Below are 23,473 nucleotides of genomic sequence, written 5' to 3' on the forward strand. Positions count from 1 at the left end.
CCCCATATCCCCTGATTCCGTTAGCCCTAAGAGCTCAATCTAACTCTCTCTTGAGAACATCCAGTGAATTGGCCTCCACTACGAGGATGTTGCCAGGAACTCGAGGTTCTGAACTACAGGGAGAGGTTGAGTAGGCTGGGACTCTATTCCTTGGAGCGCAGAAGGATGAGGGGTGATCTTATTGAGGTGCGTACAAATCATGAGGGGAATAGATCAGGTAGACGCACAGAGTCCCTTGCTCAGAGTATGGGAATGGAGGACCAGAGGACATGGGTTTATGGTGAAGGGGGAAAGAGTTAATAAGGACTGGAGGAGTAACTTTTTTACTCAGAGGGTGGCAGGTGTATGGAACAAGCTGCCGGAGGAGGTGGTTGATGTTGGGACTATCATAAAATTGAAGACATTTGGACAGGTAAATGGGTAGAATAGGTTTGGAGGGATATGGGCCAATGCGGGCAGGTGGGACTAGTGCAGATGGGGCATGTTGGTCAGCATGGGCAAGTTGGGCCGAAGGGCCTGTTTCCACGCTGTATCACTCTATGATGGGGTTCACCATGACAGTCACTGCCCTGGGGTACAGCAATAGCACCACTAAACCTGCTCCACATTGGAGAGTTCAATGGCTGGTCCAGTGGAACAATGGTCTGTATCTCATCGAGATGGCCATCAACAGTCATAGAGTGACACAATGTGGAAACAGGCCCTTCAGCCCAACTTGCCCACACCGGCCAACATGTCCCAGCTACACTAGTCCCACCTGCCCGCGTTTGGCCCAGATCCCTCCAAACCTGTCCTATCCACGTACCTGTCTAAATGTTTCTTAAACATTGCGTTAGTCCCAGCCTCAACTACCTCCTCCAGCAGTTCGTTCCATACACCCACCACACTAACACTATCCTACACACACTGGGGACAATGTACATTTATATCCAGCCAATTAACCTTCAATCCTGCACGTCTATGGAGTGTGGGAGGAAACCGGAGCTCCCTGGAGAAAACCCACGCAGGTCACGGGGAGAACGTACAAACTCCGTTCAGACAGCGCCCGTAGTCGGGATGGAACCCGGGTCTCCGCGCCATCGTGCCGCCTTTATTAGCTGAAGATATCTTTCAGAACCAGAGGGAAACATGTTTAAGGGGGTAAAGATTTAATGGGAAGAGGTGGGGCAAGATTTTCACTCAGAGCAGTTGGGATATAGAACGAGCTGCCAGAGGGAGCAGGTGAGGCTGGTACTCTAACATTTAAAATACACTCGTGCTGAGTAGCAAAGGTTTAGAGGGATGTGGGCCAAACGTGGGCAAATGGGACTAGCTTAGTTGGGGCACCTTGGTCAGCGTGGATGAGCTGGGCCGAAGGGCCTGTGCTGTGCCTCTCTGATTGCCCGTCTCATTATTGAACGTTTATTGTTGCTGCCATATATTTGTAAAAAGCCGCCGTCAGACAGGAAATGGTGATGAAGAGGCAGGAAGGTGTTATTTAGTCCAGTCAGGTCAGATTAGATGCAATCTAAGACGAGCGGTGTGCACATCACAGCATTGTTACTGCCTTCTGCAGCTTTGCAGAACCCGACAGCACAGCCAGAGGCCATTCTGCCCACCACACTAGTGCTATCTTAGAAACATAGAAAACAGGTGCAAGAATAGGCCATTCGCCCCTTCGAGCCAGCACCGCCATTCAATAAGATCATGGCTGATCATCCACAATCAGTACCCCGTTCCTGCTTTCTCCCCACATCCCTTGATTCCGTTAGCCCCAAGAGTTAAATCTAACTCTCTCTTGAAAACATCCAGTGAATTGGCCTCCGCTGCCTTCTGTGTCTTTAGACTTGGCTTTAGAGATACAGCACGGAGACAGGCCCTTCGGCCCCCTAAGTCCGTGCCGACCAGCGATCCCCACACTAATTTACCGAAGCCAATTACCCTACAAACCTGCACGTCTTTGGAGTGTGGGAGGAAACCGGAGCACCAGGAGAAAACCCACGCAGGTCACGGGGAGAACGTACAAACTCCGTACAGACAGCGCCCGAAGTCGGGATGGAACCCGGGTCTCCGGCGCTGTAATCACTGTCAGGCAGCAACTCTACCGCTGCGCCACCGTGCGGACTCGGTGGGCCGAAGGGCCTGATTCCATACTGTATTTCTAAACTAAACTCAGAGGATTACTGCAGACAAATGCCACCTTCTCTTGAATCACAAGTAGTACTAAATGCTACTTACTCCCTTATCCTGTATCTGTACACTGTGGACGGCTCGATTGTAATCATATATTGTCTTCCCGCTGACTGGTTAGCACGCAACAAAAGCTTTCCACTGTACACACGTGACAATACACTACACTGAACTGTGCGTGTGTCAGTGAGACCATGCAATGGGTTACTGGGTGAGTGTGGACAAGTGGGAGGAGGTTAGGAGTCGGGCAGCAACACTATTGCTGTGCCACCGTGCCACCCCACTCTTCCTCACACTCCAGTTCCAGTTCAGACAAGGTCACTCCAGCACTTTGTGGCTTTTCTTTGCCAACCTGCGCCTGCGTTGCCTTGTGTCGACGCCATACGCAGGAGACAACACAGGAAGTGCAGAAATAAAAATCAGCAGAGAGAGAGAGAGAGAGAGCAAGCAGCTAAAGGGCAGGTCACGGTACAGTCCACATGCTGCCTCACAGCGCCAAAGACCCGGGTTCCATCCCGACTACGGGTGTTGTCTGCACGGAGTTTGTACGTTCTCCGAGTGCTCCGGTTTCCTCCCACACTCCAAACATGTACAGGTTTGTAGGTGAATTGCCTTCGGTAAAATTAAAAATGATCCCTAATGTGTAGGATAGTGTTAATGTGTGAGGATCGCTGGTCAGCACGGACTCGGTGGGCCGAAGGGCCTGTTTCCGCGCTGTGTCTCAAAACTAAACCAAACAGCCCTGATCCCAAATGTCACCCATCCACGTTCTCCACAGATGCTGCCCGACCCGCTGAGTTACTCCAGCACCCTGCGTCTATTTTTAACAGGATCTTTTTTTTCTGTGTCTCAGTAACATGACATTAATAAACCTTACCTGCACACACACACACGCACACAGACACACACACGCACACACTCTCACACACACACTGACATGCGCACACAGACACACACACATGTACCCACACACACACTCAAATATATACACACACACACACACACACACACACACATTTACACAAAACCACATACAGGCCTACGCTGGACTGATCATTGTGTGTGTGTGTGGGGCGTGTGTGTGTGGTGTGTGTGTGTGTGTGGGGCGTGTGTGTGTGTGTGTGCGTGGGGTGTGTGTGTGTGTGTGGGGCGTGTGTGTGTGGGGTGTGTGTGTGTGTGTGTGTGTGTGTGTGGGGTGTGTGTGTGTGTGTGTGTGGGGTGTGTGTGTGTGTGTGTGTGTGCGTGTGTGTGGTTGTGTGTGTGTGTGTGTGTGTGTGTGTGTGTGTGTGTGTGTGTGTGTGTGTGTGTGTGGGGTGTGTGTGTGTGTGTGTGTGTGTGTGTGTGTGTGTGTGTGGGGCGTGTGTGTGTGGGGGGCGTGTGTGTGTGTGTGTGTGTGTGTGTGTGTGTGTGTGTGTGTGTGTGTGTGTGTGTGTGTGTGGTGTGTGTGTGTGTGGGGTGTGTGTGTGTGTGTGGGGTGTGTATGTGTTACCGTGGGCACGGTGGGGGGCTGTGGTGGGTGCGGACGGTGTGTTGGGGCCCGGCTGTGAGTGGTCGCTCTTGCTGCGTCTCCGGCATTCCTGCATCACCGTGTCACGACAATGCTTGTGGCTGTTGATGCCGCAGTCTGCAGAGAGGGGGAGAGGGGGAGAGAGGGAGAGAGGGGGGAAGGAGAGGGGGAGGGAGGGAGAGATGGGGAGAGAGAGAAGGAGAGAGGGGGGAGGGGAGAGAGAGAGGGGGGGGAGGGGGAGAGGGGAGAGAGTGAGCGAAGGTGAGAGGGGGAGAAAGGGGGATGGAGAGAGATAGAGAGAGAGAGTGGGTGAGAGGGAGAGGGGAGAGAGTGAGAGAAGGTGAGAGGGGGAGGGAGGGAGAGAGGGGGGAAGGAAAGGGGGGGGGATAGGGGGATAGAGAGAGAGAGGGAGGGAGGGGGGAGAGGGGGAGGGAGAGAGAGCTCAGGTTAGCGATGTCTCTCCATGTACAACACACTGCACCATAACCGCACCCGAGATGCAGAATGGCTGTCAGGAGTGGCGGTGTCAAGATGAAGCAATGATCACATGCCATCCCATCCCATCCCATCCCATCCCATCTCAATCCCAACCCCATCCCATCCCATCCCATCCCCCCTCCCCATCCCATCCCATCCCATCCCATCCCATCTCAATCCCAACCCCATCCCATCCCATCCCATCCCCCCTCCCCATCCCATCCTCGTCCCACCTCATTCTAATCCCATCCCATCCCATCCCATCTCAATCCCAACCCCATCCCATCCCATCCCCCCTCCCCATCCCATCCCATCCCATCCCCATCCAATCTCATCCCATCCCATCTCATCCCATCCCATCCCCATCCCATCTCATCCCATCCCATCCCCATCCAATCTCATCCCATCCCATCCCATCCCCATCCAATCTCATCCCATCCCATCCCATCTCATCCCATCCCATCCCATCCCCATCCAATCTCATCCCATCCCAACCCATCTCATCCCATCCCATCCCCATCCAATCTCATCCCATCCCATCCATCCCCATCCCAATCCCATCCCCCTCCTCATCCCCCTCCTCATCCCCATCCCATCCCCTCCCCACCCCACCCCCATTGTCCCTGAGTCCCTGGCACTGTGCCGCCCGACTGGATAGCGAGGAAACCAAAGCCCTTCACTGTACCTCGGTGCAGGTGGCAATAATGAGCGTGAGCCTGGCGCTGTTCCAGGCGGATCAGACGGCGCTACCGCGGCAGCGTGCCGTACACGAGCGCTATCCCACACGCACTGGGGACAACGTCCACTCGAGGAGCAGCACTCCGGAGCCACGGAGGGGAGTGGGGGGGGGGGGCAGGGCGATGGAGAGCGCAGCCTTGAAGGATGCACGAGGTTTAATGAAAACAGGGTCGGAAGATTCCATCATTCCCAGGAGTGCTTCCCTGCTTCCAGTAGACCGGCCCGTGTGGGACATGGGCCCAGGTCTTCAGTCTGAGGCCCAAGAGACAACCCCTCTCCCTGTGACCAGACCAACTATCTGAGCTCCCGGCTGCCAAACACTCCCCCTCCCACTCCCACACTGACCTCTCTGTCCTGGGCCTCCTCCACTGTCAGAGTGAGGCCCAGCGCAAACTGGAGGAACAGCACCTCATATTTCGCGTGGGCAGCTTACACCCCAGCGGTATGAACATTGACTTCTCTAACTTCAAGTAGCCCCGGCATTCCCTCTCTCTCCATCCCTCCCCCACCCAAGTCGCACCAGCTTCTCGTTCTCACCCAGCAATCAGCTGACAACGGCCTGTTCCCTTTATCATCGTTACTCTTTCATTCATTTGTTCCACACCTCTCCACATCACCGTCTATATCTCTCGTTTCCCTCTCCCCTGACTCTCAGTCTGAAGAAGGGTCTCGACCCAAAACGTCACAGATTCCTTCTCTCCAGAGATGCTGCCCGACCCGCTGAGTTACTCCAGCATTTTGTGTCTGTCTCCAGCTTGGTCAGAGGGGGGGGGAGGAGATCGAGGGTGGTCTTGTTGCCTCCTAACATGGGAGGGGTACGTTAACCGCAGCCAAGATTCAAGCTCTGCGGAGAGGCAACAAGAACGCTAGTCCTCCCCTCCAGACGCCACGACACGGGAAGCCTTGGCTGCAACAGATGTTCACAGCAGCGACACATCTGGGCCAGGCATGTTCAGCACAGCTGCACAAAAGCATCGGTAACATTAAACAACTCACCGTGTGCACCGAGCGAAAGTCAGACACTCACCGTGAAACCAGATCCAGGCATTTACACACAGCTGTTTAGTTTAGTTTAGTTTAGAGATACAGCGCGGAAACAGGCCCTTCGGCCCACCGAGTCCGTGCCGACCAGCGATCCCCGCACACTAACACTATCCCACACCCACTAGGGACAATTTACACACACACCAAGCCAATTGACCTACAAACCTGCACGTCTTTGGAGAGTGGGAGGAAACCGAGGATCCCGGAGAAAACCCACGCAGGTCACGGGGAGAACGTACAAACTCCGTACAGACGGCGCCCGTAGTCGGGATGGAACCCGGGTCTCTGGCGCTGTAAGCGCTGTAAGGCAGCAACTCTACTGCAGCGCCACTAATGCGGAGATGTTTGCTATCACCGCCAAATATAGAAAATAGAAAAATAGACAGGGCCTGACCCACAACATTGCTCATCCATGTTCTCCAGAGACAGGTGCAGAATGCTGGAGTAACTCAGTGGGCCAGGCAGCATCTCTGGCAGAACCCGCCCCCTCCCCTGACATCAGTCTGAAGAAGGGTCTCGACCCGAAACGTCACCCATTCCTTCGCTCCAGAGATGCTGCCTGACCCGCTGAGTTACTCCAGCTTTCTTCTGTCCATCTTCAGTGTGAAGCAGCTGCCCACTTTACCCACGGTTGTACACGTGGTCCATGTGGGTGCTTTTCCCCAAGAGTCTCGTGCCTGGCATGGTGTTGAATCACACAGGAATGGAGAGTCCACACTCTCCTGGTTCAATGGTGCCATGATGCTTTATTTAAGGTCACGTCTTGAGGAATAGGAGCAGAGTTAGGCCATTCGGCCCATCAAGTCTACTCTGCCATTCAATCATGGCTGATCTATCTCACCCTCCTAACCCCATTCTCCTGCCTTCTCCCCATAACCCCTGACACCCGTACTAATCAAGAACCTATCTATCTCCGTTAAAAATATCCACTGACTTGTGGCCTCCACAGCCGTCTGTGGCAATGAATTCCACAGATTCACCACCCTCTGACTGAAGAAATTTCTCCTCATTTCCTTCGTAAAAGAACGTCCTTTAATTCTGAGGCTGTGCCCTCTGGTCCTAGACTCTCCCACTAGTGGAAACATCCTCTCTACATCCACTCTATCCAGGCCTTTCACTATTCTGTACGTTTCAATGAGGTCCCCCCTCATCCTTCTAAACTCCAGCGAGTACAGACCCAGTGCCCACAAACGCTCATCATAGGTTAACCCACTCATTCCTGGGATCGTTCTTGTAAACCTCCTCTGGACCCTCTCCAGAGCCAGCACATCCTTCCTCAGATACGGGGCCCAAAACTGTTCACACGACTCCAAATGCGGTCTGACCAGCACCTTGTAGAGCCCCAGCATTACATCCCTGTTTTTGTATACAAGCGCTCTCGAAATAAATGCTAACATTGAGTTTGCTTTCTTTACTACTGATTCGACTTGCAGATTAACCTTTTGGGAATCCCGCACCAGCGCTCCCAAGTCCCTCTGCACCTCCGATTTCTGGATTCTCTCCCCATTTAGAAAATAGCCTATGTCTTTATTCCTACAACCAAAATGCACGCCTCCACACTTTGCTACGCTATACTCCATCGGCCATTTCTCGGCCCATTCTCCCAACCACCCGACCCGTCGAAGTCCATTTTGTTACACCTGTAACTGTGCAGTTAAATTCTTTTTGCATCCATCACACACGCGGGCTCCACCATTTTTGTGGACCTCCTCCGCACCCTTCACAAAGCCCCCTCGTCCTTCCTGTAATGGGCTGACCAGAACGGAGTGTGTACAGGAAGAAACCTCCGTTTAAACCGCAGATGGACACGAAAGGTGGAGGCCAGTGGGGCGTGGCTGTGTTCTGCAGCTGCGGCTCACCGGCAGTCTCTCCGTTTTTTTTGTTGTGTTTTTTTGTCATTGTTGATGTTAAATGTACGTTTTGTTTTATTTTTAATTCTGTGTATGTAGGGGGGTGGTGGGGGGGTTGGGGGAAACCTTTTTTTCAATCTCCTCCTCAACGGAGATGCGACCTTTACCGTGTCGTATCTCCGTTCGCGCAACGGCCTAACATCGTGGAGTCGGCGGCCTCCAGCTGGGATCGACCTCGAAGACTCCGGTCGCAGGGCCTGGACTTACCATCTCGGAGGCTTCGGCCGTGGGCCCTGCAGACCGCAACATCGGGAGCTCGCAGGTCCCTGGCTGGCGACCGGCTTTTGGGAGCTCCAGCCGTAGCAGCTTCGACCGCCCCGAAGCACGAGGCATGATCAACCCGCCCGCAGGCCCTTCATCGCCCTGCGTGGCTCGGCCGCGGCACTTTACATCGCCCGGTGGGGGCTCAGGACTCTCATCGCCCTGCGTGGCTCGGCCGCGGCATTTTCCATCGCCCGGTGGGGGCTCAGGACTTTCTTCGGCCTGCTCGGCTCGACCCTGGGACTTTCCATCGCCCGGTGGGGGCTTCAAGGGGTTGGGAGCCTCGATCGCCTCGTGGCACCACGGGAGAAGAACGAGGAGGAGATAAGACTTTGCCTTCCATCACAGTGAGGGTATGCCTAGAGCAATCACTGTGATGGCTGTTTTGTGTAAAAAATTGTATCTGTGTGTCTTGTGTTCTTTAATGTCTACTGCCGGACCCTGACGTGAGAGGACGCTGGCGTTGTGTATTCGCCGCTTTTCCGTCAGGATAGTTTGTCTGTTTGTCTGTTTGTTTCTATGTTAATTGTATTTGTAAAGCGCTTTGTGCATGTGTTAAGGCGCTATATAAAATAAATATATTATTATTATTATTATTGTCAATGGAAATTTCTGAGGCGGTATTGACAGATTCTTGATCAGTATGGGTGTCAGGGGAAACGGGGAGAAGGCAGGAGAATGGGGTTAGAGTCATAAAGTCATAGAGTGCTACAGTGTGGAAACAGGCCCTTTGGCCCAACTTGCCCACACCGCCCAACATGTCCCAGCTACACTAGTCCCACCTGCTTGCGCTTGGTCCATATCCCTCCAAACCTGTCCTATCCATGTACCTGTCTAACTGTTTCTTAAACGACGGGATAGTCCCAGCCTCAACTACCTCCTCTGGCAGCTTGTTCCATACACCCACTATCTTCTGTGTGAAAAAGTTACCCCTCAGATTCCTATTAAATCTTTTCCCCTTCACCTTGAACCTGTGTCCTCTAAAGGTTGAGAGGAAAAGATAGATCAGCCATAATTGGGTGGGGGAGTAGACTCGATGGGCCGAATGGCCCAATTCTGCTCCTATTCCTCAAGACATGACCTTAAATAAAGCACCATTGAACCAGGAGAGTGTGGAGTCTCCATTCCTGTGTGATTCAGCACCATGCCAGGCACGAGACTCTTGGGGAAAAGCACCCACATGGACTATGGGTAGAACCGTGGGTAAAGCGGGCAGCTATGTACCCGTACACACAACCACCCGCCACACAGCCACTGATAAACCACACTGGTGAGGCCAGCCTTACCCTGACATCTGTATCCTTGCTTGATCACACCCCACAGCTGCCAAGGGAAAAGAGAGAACAATTACCATCAGACCGAAAATAACCAGAGAACCTTTTATATCATCACAGTAGCACAATGCCCATGTTATTAAACACTGAACACCGTTGTTTGAGAACACGATGGAAGATCAATGGTTGGCATTTGAAACATAGAAGCGTACAGTGGACGCAGCCCAGACCATCACACAAACCAACCTCCCTTCCATCGACTCCATCTACACCTCGCGCTGCCTCGGCAAGGCCAGCAGCACAATCAAGGACCAGTCTCACCCCGGCCACTCCCTCTTCTCCCCTCTCCCATCGGGCAAGAGGTACAGAAGTGTGAAAACGCACACCTCCAGATTCAGGGGCAGTTTCTTCCCAGCTGTTATCAGGCAACTGAACCATCCTACCACAACCAGAGAGCAGTGCTGAACTACTATCTACCTCATTGGTGACCCTCGGACTATCCTTGATCTGACTTTGCTGGCTTTACCTTGCACTAAACGTTATTCCCTTATCATGTATCTTTGTGAATGGCTCGATTGTAATCGTGTGTTGTCTTTCCGCTGGCTGGTTAGCACGCAACAAAAGCTTTTCCCTGTACCTCGGTACACGTGACAATAAACTACACTGAACTTTCCTCAAATTAGGAGACCAAAATAGATCTAGACGGTGGTGTAGAGAGATATAAAACCAATGATAAAGGAAACAGGCCGTGGTTAGCTGTGGGCTAGGTGAAAACAAGTTACAGACAATGAGACTCAACAAGATGACTTTGAAGCTGGTACCACTTGGGTGGGGGGGGGGGGACGGAGAGAGAGGGAAAGCACAGGTTACTTGAAGTTGGAGAAGTCAATGTTCATACCGCTGGGGTGTAAGCTGCCCAAGCAAAATATCAGGTGCTGTTCCTCCAATTTGCGCTGGGCCTCACTCTGACAGTGGAGGAGGCCCAGGACAGAGAGGTCAGTGTGGGAGTGGGAGGGGGAGTTGAAGTGTTTAGGAAACTCGTCATTCCAAGCCTTGGAAAACATAGCAAGATACACCTATCATGACTATCATGCAGCTCACACCCCAGCGGTGTGAATATTGATTCACGTAATCCCAGCATTCCCTCTCTCTCTCCATCCTTCCCCATCCCAAAGTCGCACCAGCTTCTCGTTCTCACTTAGCAAACAGCTAACAATGGCCTGTTTCCTTTATCATTGTTACTTTTTTGCACATCTTTCATTCATTTGTTCTACAACTCTCTACAAAACTGTCTATACCTCTTGTCTCCCTCTCCCCTGACTCTCAGTCTGAAGAAGGGTCTCGACCCGAGACGTCACCCATTCCTTCTCTCCAGAGATGCTGCCTGACCCACTGAGTTACTCCAGCGTCTTGTGCCAGTGGACACCCAGCCTAACGGTCTCGGACGAACGACTTACGAATCCGGTGCAGTTGTCACAGAAGGTCGGCCTCTTGTAGGTGTTCTCCTGGAAGTTGTGCCGGAAGCCCAGGGTGAGCTTGGAGCAGATGGAGCTGGCCCGGAGGAGGTAGGCAGTGATCTCCTCACGGCTGATCAGATCCTTGCTGCAGTAACAACACAACCAGGCTCACTAGACCAGCGGCAAGACGGCAGACCACCCCGTAAATAAACCCACCGGCCCCCCACCCGCCCACGCTGCCCCCCACCCACACTGCCCCCCACCCACCCACGCGGCGTCCCACCCACGCACGCTGCCCCCCCACCCACGCACGCTGCCCCCCACCCACCCACACACACTTCCCCCCACCCACCCACGCTGCCCCCCACCCACACTGCCCCCACCCACACTGCCCTCCACCCACACTGCCCCCCACCCACACTGCCCCCCACCCACACTGCCCCCCACCCACACTGCCCCCCACCCACACTGCCCCCCACCCACACTGCCCCCCACCCACACTGCCCCCACCCACACTGCCCCCCACCCACACTGCCCCCCACCCACACTGCCCCCACCCACACTGCCCCCCACCCACCCACACTGCCCCCACCCACACTGCCCCCCACCCACACTGCCCCCCACCCACACTGCCCCCCACCCACACTGCCCCCCACCCACACTGCCCCCCACCCACACTGCCCCCCACCCACCCACACTGCCCCCCACCCACACTGCCCCCCACCCACACTGCCCCCCACCCACACTGCCCCCCACCCACACTGTCCCCCACCCACGCTGCGTGGGTGGGAGGAAACCGAAGCACCCGGAGAAAACCCACGCAGGAACGTACAAACTCCACACTTACCGATCTTTATCCAAGATGAAGATTGAAAACGGGAAACTGGCAGCGATTTTCTCAAACTCTTCTTGGGAGATGTAACCATCCTGATCGTGGTCGTAGTTTTTAAAAACCGACTGCAGGGTGAGGGAGGAAAACGCGTCAGATGTCCTGGTGCCCGTCCCACTGAGTCACGCCAGGTATCTGTGTCTATCTGCCTCAGGTGCCCTGGTGCCCGTACCACCGAGAGTCACGCCAGGTACGTGTGTTTATCTTCTGCATGAAGATTGATTTCATACCGGCATAGTCCTGACGTGAGCCTGTAGGTCCCACACACCCTGGTGGTCCCACACACACACACACACCCTGGTGGTCCCACACACACACACACACCCTGGTGGTCCCACACACACACACACACACACCCTGGTGGTCCCACACACACACACACACACCCTGGTGGTCCCACACACACACACACACACCCTGGTGGTCCCACACACACACACACACACTGGTGGTCCCACACACACACACACACACTGGTGGTCCCACACACACACACCCTGGTGGTCCCACACACACACACACACACTGGTGGTCCCACACACACACACACCCTGGTGGTCCCACACACACACACACACACACTGGTGGTCCCACACACACACACACACACACTGGTGGTCCCACACACACACACACCCTGGTGGTCCCACACACACACACACACTGGTGGTCCCACACACACACACACACTGGTGGTCCCACACACACACACACACACCCTGGTGGTCCCACACACACACACACACTGGTGGTCCCACACACACACACACTGGTGGTCCCACACACACACACTGGTGGTCCCACACACACACACACCCTGGTGGTTCCACACACACACACACTGGTGGTCCCACACACACACACACACTGGTGGTCCCCCACACACACACACACACTGGTGGTCCCACACACACACACTGGTGGTCCCACACACACACACACACCCTGGTGGTCCCACACACACACACACACACTGGTGGTCCCCCCCACACACACACACCCTGGTGGTCCCACACACACACACACTGGTGGTCCCACACACACACACACACACACTGGTGGTCCCACACACACACACACACACTGGTGGTCCCACACACACACACACACACTGGTGGTCCCACACACACACACACACCCTGGTGGTCCCACACACACACACACACCCTGGTGGTCCCACACACACACACACACACTGGTGGTCCCACACACACACACACACCCTGGTGGTCCCACACACACACACCCTGGTGGTCCCACACACACACACCCTGGTGGTCCCACACACACACACACACACACACCCTGGTGGTCCCACACACACACACACTGGTGGTCCCACACACACACACACCCTGGTGGTCCCACACACACACACACTGGTGGTCCCACACACACACACCCTGGTGGTCCCACACACACACACACACCCTGGTGGTCCCACACACACACACACTGGTGGTCCCACACACACACACACCCTGGTGGTCCCACACACACACACCCTGGTGGTCCCACACACACACACCCTGGTGGTCCCACACACACACACACCCTGGTGGTCCCACACACCCTGGTGGTCCCACACACACACACCCTGGTGGTCCCACACACACACACCCTGGTGGTCCCACACACACACACACCCTGGTGGTCCCACACACCCTGGTGGTCCCACACACACACACCCTGGTGGTCCCACACACACACACACTGGTGGTCCCACACACACACACCCTGGTGGTCCCACACACACACACCCTGGTGGTCCCACACACACACACACCCTGGTGGTCCCACACACACACACACACCCTGGTGATCCCACACACACACACACACACTGGTGGTCCCACACACACACACCCCTGTGGCACCCACATATGCTGGTGATACCCACACACCCTCCCATGTGCCATTGCCCCTGGTGAACTCTGGCAGTGCCCACAGTGAACCCTGGCAAACCCCTCTGTGAACCCCGGCAGTGCCCACATATCCTCCTGTGTGCCACAGCCCCGTGAACCTCGGCGGACCCCACATACTCACGTCGACCAGCTGGCGGACGTGCTTGCTGATGGTGATGGCGTCCAGCTTGGGAGCGACCGACGCCCACTCCGCAACCACCGGTGGCTTACAGGGTGGCACCGTCTGTGGGCACAGAGCACACGGCATAGAACTAGTGGAACATCAACACACAGACACACACACACACGGCATAGAGCTAGTGGAACACACGCACATACACACGGCATAGAGCTAGTGGAACATCAACACACACACACACACACACACGGCATAGAGCTAGTGGAACATCAACACACAGACACACACACACGGCATAGAGCTAGTGGAACACACGCACATACACACACACACGGCATAGAGCTAGTGGAACATCAACACACACACACACACACACGGCATAGAGCTAGTGGAACATCAACACACACACACACACACACGGCATAGAGCTAGTGGAACATCAACACACACACACACACACACACGGCATAGAGCTAGTGGAACATCAACACACAGACACACACACACGGCATAGAGCTAGTGGAACATCAACACACAGACACACACACACGGCATAGAGCTAGTGGAACACACAGACACACACACGGCATAGAGCTAGTGGAACATCAACACACAGACACACACACACGGCATAGAGCTAGTGGAACACACAGACACACACACGGCATAGAGCTAGTGGAACATCAACACACAGACACACACACACGGCATAGAGCTAGTGGAACATCAACACCCACACACACACAGCATAGAGCTAGTGGAACACACGCACATACACACGGCATAGAGCTAGTGGAACACACACGCACACACGGCATAGAGCTAGTGGAACATCAACACACTCACACACACACACCCCACACACACAACCACACACCCCACACACACAACCACACACCCCCCACACATACACACACCCCACACACACACCCCACACACACACACTCACCACACACACACACACCCCACACACACCCCACCCCACACACACACTCACCCCACACACACACACACTCTGACACACACACACACATCCCACTCACACACACACACACACACACCCCACACACACACGCACTAACACTGACACTCACATACATAAACACACAGCATAGAGCTGTTGGCACAGATGTGGAACACCGACACACACACATGCACACACACTCACACGCGCACACACATTCATACATACAGACTGACACACACACACACACTCAGACACACACACGCGCGCACATACACTTACTCTGACACGCACACACGCTCAGACACACACACATGCACGCACTCGCACACATACACACTCACTCTGACACACACACTCACACACACCCTCACACACAGACATCCACTCACACACACTGACACTGGCACACACATACATACTCACAGAATAACACACGCACACTCACACACACACACATACGCACACACGCACACTCATTGGCTTGGAGTATGTGTAAATTGTCCCGTGTGTGTAGGATAGTGTTAGTGTGCGGGGATCGCTGGCCGGCACAGACTCGGTGGGCCGAAGGGCCTGATTCCGCGCTGTATCTCTAAACTAAACTGAACTAAACTAAACCCACCTCCTTAGTAATGGGCTAATTACAATTTGTGAGGCCATTTGTAAGATCAAAGGATTCCACTCAGGCACATCTTGAAGTATATTGAAAACATACCAGGACTTGATGAATGTAATCTGACCTCTCCCCCTCCAGCTGTTCTCTGCAGATGCTTCTGGTCTTACAATGCAGAGCCAGCAATGGTGGCAGACATGTTGTGCTATTGGTAGAAAGATACAGCACGGAATCAGGCCCTTCGGCCCACCGAGTCCACGCCGACTATCCATCACACTAGGTTCCACGTTATCCCACTCTCTCATCCACTCCCTACACACCAGGGGCAATTTACAGAGGGGCCGATTAACCCACAAACCCGCACGCCTTTGGGATGTGGGAGGAAACCGGAGCACCCGGAGGGAACCCACGCGGTCACAGCGAGAACGTGCAAACTCCACACAGACAGCGCCCGGGGTCAGCATCGAACCCGGGTCTCTGTGGCAGTAATCCCAACTCCAGTGAAATAAAGCCAGCAAGTACTGGGGATAATCGTGGGGTCAGGCAGCGCGTGTGGGGAGAGAAACAGAGATGAGCTTTCAGAGGGTCTGAAGAAGGGTCCCAAACTGAAATGTCACCAATCCATGTTCTACAGAGATGTTGCCTGACCAAGTCACAAGGGCGGCACGGTGGCACAGCGGTAGAGTTGCTGCCTCACAGCGCCGGAGACCCGGGTTCCATCCCGACTACGGGTGCCGTCTGTACGGAGTTTGTACGTTCTCCCCGTGACCTGCGTGGGTTTTCTCCGGGTGCTCCGGTTTCCTCCCACTCTCTAAAGACGTGCGGGTTTGTAGGTTAATTGGCTCCAGTAAAGATTGTAAATTGTCCCTGGTGTGTGTGGGATAGTGTTAGTGTGCGGGGATCGCTGGTCGGTGTGGACCCGGTGGGCCGAAGGGCCTGTTTCCGCACTGTATCTCTAAACTAAACTAAACTAAACACTAATAATATGTACAATACTAAATGATTCAAAACAAAACTGACCACCATGGTAGAAGTTAAAGAAATAATCTTAAATGACTGTTTCCCCGTGCTTATTAAGGATGCATTTAACCCACCCGTGGTGCCCAGCGATCCTGGACATCCCCCCGGGTGCTCGTGGGCAGCGCCTGGTCCCTCTCTAGTGCCACCTGGGCGCGGATGTAACCCGTGGGGCAGGCAGCCGGCTCGGGCAGTGCCCTCCTCCGCCTGGCACCATGACTCGCGGATGGCCAGCTTGGCCAGGCCCAGGAGTAACCCAACCCAGGACATCCTCACCCCCCCTAAGCTCCCCCTCTGCTAATTGATCACCGGTGTTACGGAGGCGTGCGTGCGTGATGGCTGGACTGCGTGCGCGTTGAGCTGTTGCTTACCGCCGTCCGATGAGTCTTGGGCTCCCTGGTGTAGGACAGCTTGTAGATCTCATCCTCGGTGTAGTAGAGGTCGAGCGACAGCTGGGAGAGACGGGACAGGGCGATTAGCGGGGAGGCCGGGGAGCGCGGCGTGGCGTGGACGGGTACGGACGCGGGAAGGGCTCGCCGCGGACTCAGCCGGCACAAGCCCCGGCTGCCAACAAGAAGAACGGTGCTAACTGGTGGGAAGGCCACACTGCTCTCAGCTCTGGTGTCCTGTGGGAACAGAATATCACGACACAGCATGGTGGAGCAGCGGTAGAGTTGCTGCCTCACAGCGCTGGAGACCCGGGTTCCATCCCGACTACGGGCGCTGTCTGTACGGAGTTTGCACGTTCTCCCCGTGACCTGCGTGGGTTTTCTCCGGGTTCTCCGGTTTCCTCCCACATTCCAAAGACGTGCAGGTTTGTAGGTTAATTGGTGTGGTATAAATGTTTGTTTTAAAATCATCCCTGGTGTGTGTAGGATAGTGTTAGTGTGCGGGGATTGCTGGTCGGCACGGACTCGGTGGGCCGAAGGGCCTGTTTCCGTGCTGTATCTCTAAACTAAACTAAATACTGAACAGTCGGGGACAGCGTGGCGAACCTGGCTCACTGGAGCTCCGAGACAGCAGTCCTACCCGCTGCACCACCGTGCCACCCTTAATGTGGGAGAAAACTAGAGCACCCGGAGGAAACCCACGTGGTCACAGGGAGAACGTGCAAACTCCGCATCGACAGCATCTGAGCTCAGGATCGAACCGGGGAACCATATGATCAAGACACACTCTAATCTAAGACACACTCTAGTCTGAAGAAGGGTCTCGACCCGAAACGTCACCCATTCCTTCTCTCCCGAGATGCTGCCTGACCTGCTGAGTTACTCCAGCATTTTGTGAATAAATCGATTTGTACCAGCATCTGCAGTTATTTTCTTACACTCTAATCTTTACCTGATTTGTGTTAGTTTGGTTTAGTTTAGTTTAGCGATACAGTGCAGAAACAGGCCCTTCGGCCCACCAGGTCCGCGCCGCCCAGCGATCCCCGCACACTAACACTATCCTACACACACTAGGGCAATTAGCAATTTTTATCAAGCCAATTAACCTACAAACCTGTATGTCTTTGGAGTGTGGGAGGAAACCAGAAAAACTACGCAGGTCACGGGGAGAACGTACTAACTCCGTACAGACAGCACCCGTGGTCAGGATGGAACCCGGGTCTCCGGCGCTGTGAGGTAGCAACTCTACCGCTGCACCACCGTGCCGCCATTTTTTTCTCCCCCCGATTTAGCACATTGTTTGCAAAGCCTTCAGAAGGGAGAGTATGGCTTTTAGTTCAGAGACACAGCACGGAAACAGGCCCTTTGGCCCACCGAGTCCGCACACTAACACCATCCTTTTTACAATGAACATTTTCTTTACCGAAGCCAATTAACCTACAAACCTGCGCTCTTTGGAGGATCCACCCCAGGAACCAGCTGATACAGAGACTACATCTGTCCCTGACTTGTGTTGGTTGGAACCGAAGGTAGACACAAAATGCTGGAGTAACTCAGTGGGTCAGGCAGCATCTCTGGAGAGAAGGAATGGGTGACATTTCGGGTCGAGACCCTTCTGCAGACTGAGGTTGGGGTTGCCCTTGGTCTGTGGGGTCAGGATTGAACCCGGGTCTCTGGTGCCGCGAGGCAGCAACTCTACCGCTGTGCCACCTGTGCCTGCCCCACCATGGCTGGGGAGCCTCACTAGGGTTGCCAACTGTCCCGTATTAGCCGGGATATCCCGTATATTTGGCTAAAGTGGTTTGTGCCACACGGGATCGCCCTTGTCACGTATTAGGCCCGGGGGGCGCTGTAGGCCCGGACACTGTGGGCCTAGACGCTGTACGTCCGGACGCTGTAAGCCCCGACGCTGTAGGCCTGGACGCTGTAGGCCCGGACGCTGTAGGCCCGGACGCTGTAGGCCCGGACACTGTAGGCACGGACACTGTAGGCCGGACACTGTAGGCCTGGACGCTGTAGGCCCGGACGCTGTAGGCCCGGACACAGTAGACCCGGACAGTGAAGGCGCTGTCTAACGGAGGTTGCGTAGCAACCCGCCTCCCGGCCCGGGCGGCCGCCATTGGTGGAGCGGGAGCACGTGGCCGCTGGCTGGGTGAGGTCATGTGGGGCGGTGACGTCACCCTTTGTCCCTTATTTGGGAGTGAGGAAGTTGTCAACGCTAGGCCTCACCGTCAGCAGATGCACCAGGTCCTTGTTGGCCTGGAAGGGCGGTGTGCAGTCCTGGATGCGGGTCAGCTCGGAGATGCGGCTGTACAGCTGCTGTAGCTTGCTCAGGTTGATCTTGGTGGCCTCCAGGTAGTCTGGCAGCGCCTCGTTCAGCGACACCAGGTCCTTCAGGTGAACGCCCAGGATGGGGATCTTGAAGCCCGTACACTCGCTGAACACCCGGCGGTAGTTGCTATAGTTACTGCAGGAGGACAGCAGCTCTGTCATCTCGTTCAAGGCCTGGTGGGGAAAGTAACAGCATCAGGGAATCATAGTGTCATAGAGTTGTACAGCCTGTCCACACCAGCCAACATGACCCACTAGTCATAGAGGGATACAGTGTGGAAACAGGCCCCTCGGCCTAACCTGTCCACACCGGCCAACATGTCCCACTAGTCCACTAGTCATAGAGTGGCACACTGTGGAAACAGGCCCCTCGGCCTAACTTGTCCACACCGGCCAACATGTTCCATCCACACTAGTCATAGTCCCATCCACACTAGTCATAGAGTGATACAGCGTGGAAACAGGCCCCTCGGCCTAACTTGCCCACGCCGGCCAACATGTCCCATCCACACTAGTCATAGTCCCATCCACACTAGTCATAGAGTGATACAGCGTGGAAACAGGCCCCCCGGCCTAACTTGTCCACACTGGCCAACATGTCCCACTAGTCGTAGAGTGGTACAGCGTGGAAACAGGCCCCTCGGCCTAACTTGTCCACACTGGCCAAAATGTCCCTTCCACACTAGTCCCACCTGCCCACGTTTGCCCATATCCCTCTAAGCTTTGTAGGAAAGAACTGCAGATGATGGTTTAAAATTAAAGGCAGACACATAATGCTGGAGTAACTCAGCGGGTCAGGCAGCATCTCGGGAGAGAAGGAATGGTCTGAAGAAGGGTCTCGACCCGAAACGTCACCCATTCCTTCTCTCCAGAGGTGCTGCCTGACCTGTTGAGTTACTCCAGCATTTTGTGCCTACCTTCCCTGTAAACTTTCTTTACTTTAGACTTTAATTATCGAGTCCACATCACAAGAATAGGTATTGTTCAGCTAGAGCTGAACACACTTCTGGCCATCCTCATTGTAGGCCGCGAGATTGGCAGCTGGGCTTTGGTTTTCCAGTCGAGGGCATTTCAGCAGATGCTCCACTGTTTGTGGTTCAATGCCACAGGTGATATCGTTGGAGTTATGTCCCCACTTGTTCAGAAATACCTTGCCTCTGCCAACACCACTTCTCAATCGATTGAGGCATTTCCATCTGGTCAGACTTTAGTTTAGTTTTTAGTTTAGAGATACATGGCGGAATCAGGCCCTTTCGGCCCACCGGGTCCGCGCCGACCAGCGATTCCCGCACAGTAACACCCACTCGGGACAATTTTTACATTCACCAAGCTAATTAACCTACAAACCTGCACGTCTTTGGAGTGTGGGAGGAAACCGAAGATCTCGGAGAAAACCCACGCAGGTCACGGGGAGAACGTGCAAACTCCGTACGGACAGCAGGGAACGGAGGAGTAGGGATCACGTGCAGGCAGATAAGAGTAATTGATCTTGGCATCAAAGATACTAGAGGAGCAAGATAGACCACTCGACCCTAAAAACCGTAGTACGTCACGGCGGCCATTTTAGTAGGCAGAAACTTGCAGAAACATTTTAAAAGAAAAATAACAAAAATCTGTCAATTGACAGATGAGATATATTCTGCATGTTAATGGTATCATCACACATACTGTTCCCCCAAAGCACTGATTACACTGCGAGAGGAAGAGCGAGCGGCGGGTTTTGCTTACTAAAATGGCGGACGTTACGCTCCTTTGCGTACTACACTTCAGTATAGGCGATTTCACCGGAGTGGTCCATCTTGCTCCTCTAGTATCTTTGCTTTGCGTCATGTTCGGCACAGATGCTTTGGGCTGCAGGGCCTACGTCTGTGCTGCACTGTCCCATAGCCAAGCTTCAAACCTCAAAGGACTCTCTTGAAACCAAATGGCTGCACTTCAACCTGAAATAAACGTCCTTCTCATTTCCGAACTATTCCCTTTGTAAACCAAGGTTCCCCAATCTAAGACAATCACAAATGTGCTGGAGTAACTCAGCGGGTCAGGCAGCATCTGTGGGGAACATGGATAGGTGACGTTTCACAGAGTGCTGGAGTAACTCAGCGGGTCAGGCAGCATCTGTGGAGAAGAAGGTTGAGTGATGTTCTGTATTGGGACTGGCGTTTCCTCCCGAGATGCTGCCTGACACGCTGAGTTACTCCAGCACTTTTGTCTAGATTTTTTTAGATTTAGATTTAGAGATACAGCGCGGAAACAGGCCCTTCGGCCCACCGAGTCCACGCCGACCAGCAATCCCCGCACACTAACACTATCCTACACACACTAGGGACAATTTTTACATTTAACAAGCCAATTAACCTACAAACCTGCACGTCTTTGGAGTGTGGGAGAAAACCGAAGATCTCGGAGAAAACCCACGCAAGTCACGGGGAGAAAGTACAAACTCCGTACAGACAGCGCCCGTAGTCGGCATGGAACCCGGGTCTCTGGCGCTGCATTCGCTGCAAGGCAGCAACTCTACCGCTGTGCCACCGTGCCGCCCTAAACTGTTTCTTAAACGTTGGGATAGTCCCTCTCCCAGAGACTCAAGGAGTAAAGGTACAGACCTTAGAGACGTCTTGCGAGAGGTAGGAGCTGGTTTCCTTGAGCCGTGAAATGGCGCTGTGACAGAGGCCTCCGATGACCGCCATAAGAGTGTTGAAGTTCTGGAGGAGGCGGAGTTTCTGTGAGGGAACAAAGCACCTGGTACCTTATCCCTTAACCACCATTGTTCAACTCACCAGGTCCATGTCAACTCCCAATAACTCCCATTGCCCCTCTTACATCCCTGCAACTTGACCATGAAAGCTCCCGATAAGTCACAACACATTTCATAAGCTATACGAGCAGAATCATGCCTTTCGGCCCATCAAGTCTTCTCCGCCATTCAATCATGACTGACCTATCTCCCCCTTCTCCGGCCTTAGACAATGGACAATAGACAATAGACAATAGGTGCAGGAGTAGGCCATTCGGCCCTTCGAGCCAGCACCACCATTCAATATGATCATGGCTGATCATTCTCAATCAGTACCCTGTTCCTGCCTTCTCCCCATACCCCCTGACTCCGCTATCCTTAAGAGCTCTATCTAGCTCTCTCTGGAATGCATTCAGAGAATTGGCCTCCACTGCCTTCTGAGGCAGAGAATTCCACAGATTCACAACTCTCTGACTGAAAACGTTTTTTCTCATCTCCGTTCTAAATGGCCTACCCCTTATTCTTAAACTGTGGCCCCTGGTTCTGGACTCCCCCAACATTGGGAAGTTTCCTGCCTCTAACGTGTCCAACCCCTTAATAATCTTATACGTTCCACACTTATACTTCTCCCCGTAACCCTGACAATCTTACTAATCAAGAATCTACCAATCTCTTCCTTCAAAATATTGATTGACTTAGCCTCAGCGAATAAAAATATCCATTGACAAAACGTGTAGGAAAGAAAACTGCAGATGCTGGTTTAAATCGAAGGTAGACACAAATTGCTGGAGTAACTCAGCAGGTCAGGCAGCATCTCTGGAGAGAAGGAATGGGTGACGTCTCGGATCGAGACCCTTCTTCAGACTTTATCTTGCACTAGAGGTTATTCACATTATTCTCTTTATCATGTATCTGTACACTGTGGACGGCTCGATTGCAATCATGTATTGTCTTTCCGCTGACTGATTAGCACGCAACAATAGCTTTTCACTGTACCTCGGTACATGTGACAGTACACTAAACTAAACAGTCTTCGGGATGTGGGAGGAAACCGGAGCACCCGGAGAAAACCCACGCAGGTCACGGGGAGAACGTACAAACTCCGTACAGACAGCACCCGTAGTCAGGATGGAACCCGTGTCTCTGGCGCTGTGAGGCAGCAACTCTACCGCTGCGCCACCGTGCCGCCCCAAAAATTTTGTGTCTATATTTGGGCACGGTGGCGCAGCGATAGAGTTGCTGCCTTACAGCGAATGCAGCGCCGGAGACCCGGGTTCCATCCCGACTACGGGTGCCGTCTGTACGGAGTTTGTACGTTCTCCCCGTGACCTGCGTGGGTTTTCTCCGAGATCTTCGGTTTCCTCCCACACTCCAAAGACGTGCAGGTTTGTAGGTTAATTGGCTGGGCAAATGTAAAAATTGTTCCTAGTGTGTGTAGGATAGTGTTAGTGTGCGGGGATCGCTGGTCGGCGCGGACCCGGTGGGCCTGTTTCCGCACTGTATCTCTAAACTAAACTAAAAAAGTAAACTAAACTGATATAGTTACACTTGTCAGCATCCACAAAATGCCGTCTTTTGAGGTTTTGTTTCTAAATTTAAAAAAAACAATTTTACAGGAAGATGAAAAGAGAAAAACTCCTCAAAACTGAAAAGAAG

At 53.7% G+C, this 23,473-nt stretch overlaps 1 protein-coding gene across 1 annotated transcript in view; it reads right to left on the reverse strand.

Annotated features, from left to right (window-relative positions):
• Positions 1-23,473, reverse strand: part of LOC144611704 (RAS guanyl-releasing protein 1-like) — a 114,656-nt gene that overhangs the window by 4,464 nt on the left and 86,719 nt on the right. The window contains 8 exon segments of the mRNA XM_078430935.1: positions 3,659-3,793; positions 9,393-9,429; positions 10,838-10,982; positions 11,685-11,794; positions 13,773-13,874; positions 16,735-16,815; positions 18,982-19,257; positions 21,687-21,803. Of these exon segments, the coding sequence (XP_078287061.1) occupies positions 3,659-3,793; positions 9,393-9,429; positions 10,838-10,982; positions 11,685-11,794; positions 13,773-13,874; positions 16,735-16,815; positions 18,982-19,257; positions 21,687-21,803 (1,003 nt within the window).

Source organism: Rhinoraja longicauda, chromosome 41, assembly GCF_053455715.1.
Source record: "Rhinoraja longicauda isolate Sanriku21f chromosome 41, sRhiLon1.1, whole genome shotgun sequence".
NCBI lineage: Eukaryota > Metazoa > Chordata > Chondrichthyes > Rajiformes > Arhynchobatidae > Rhinoraja > Rhinoraja longicauda.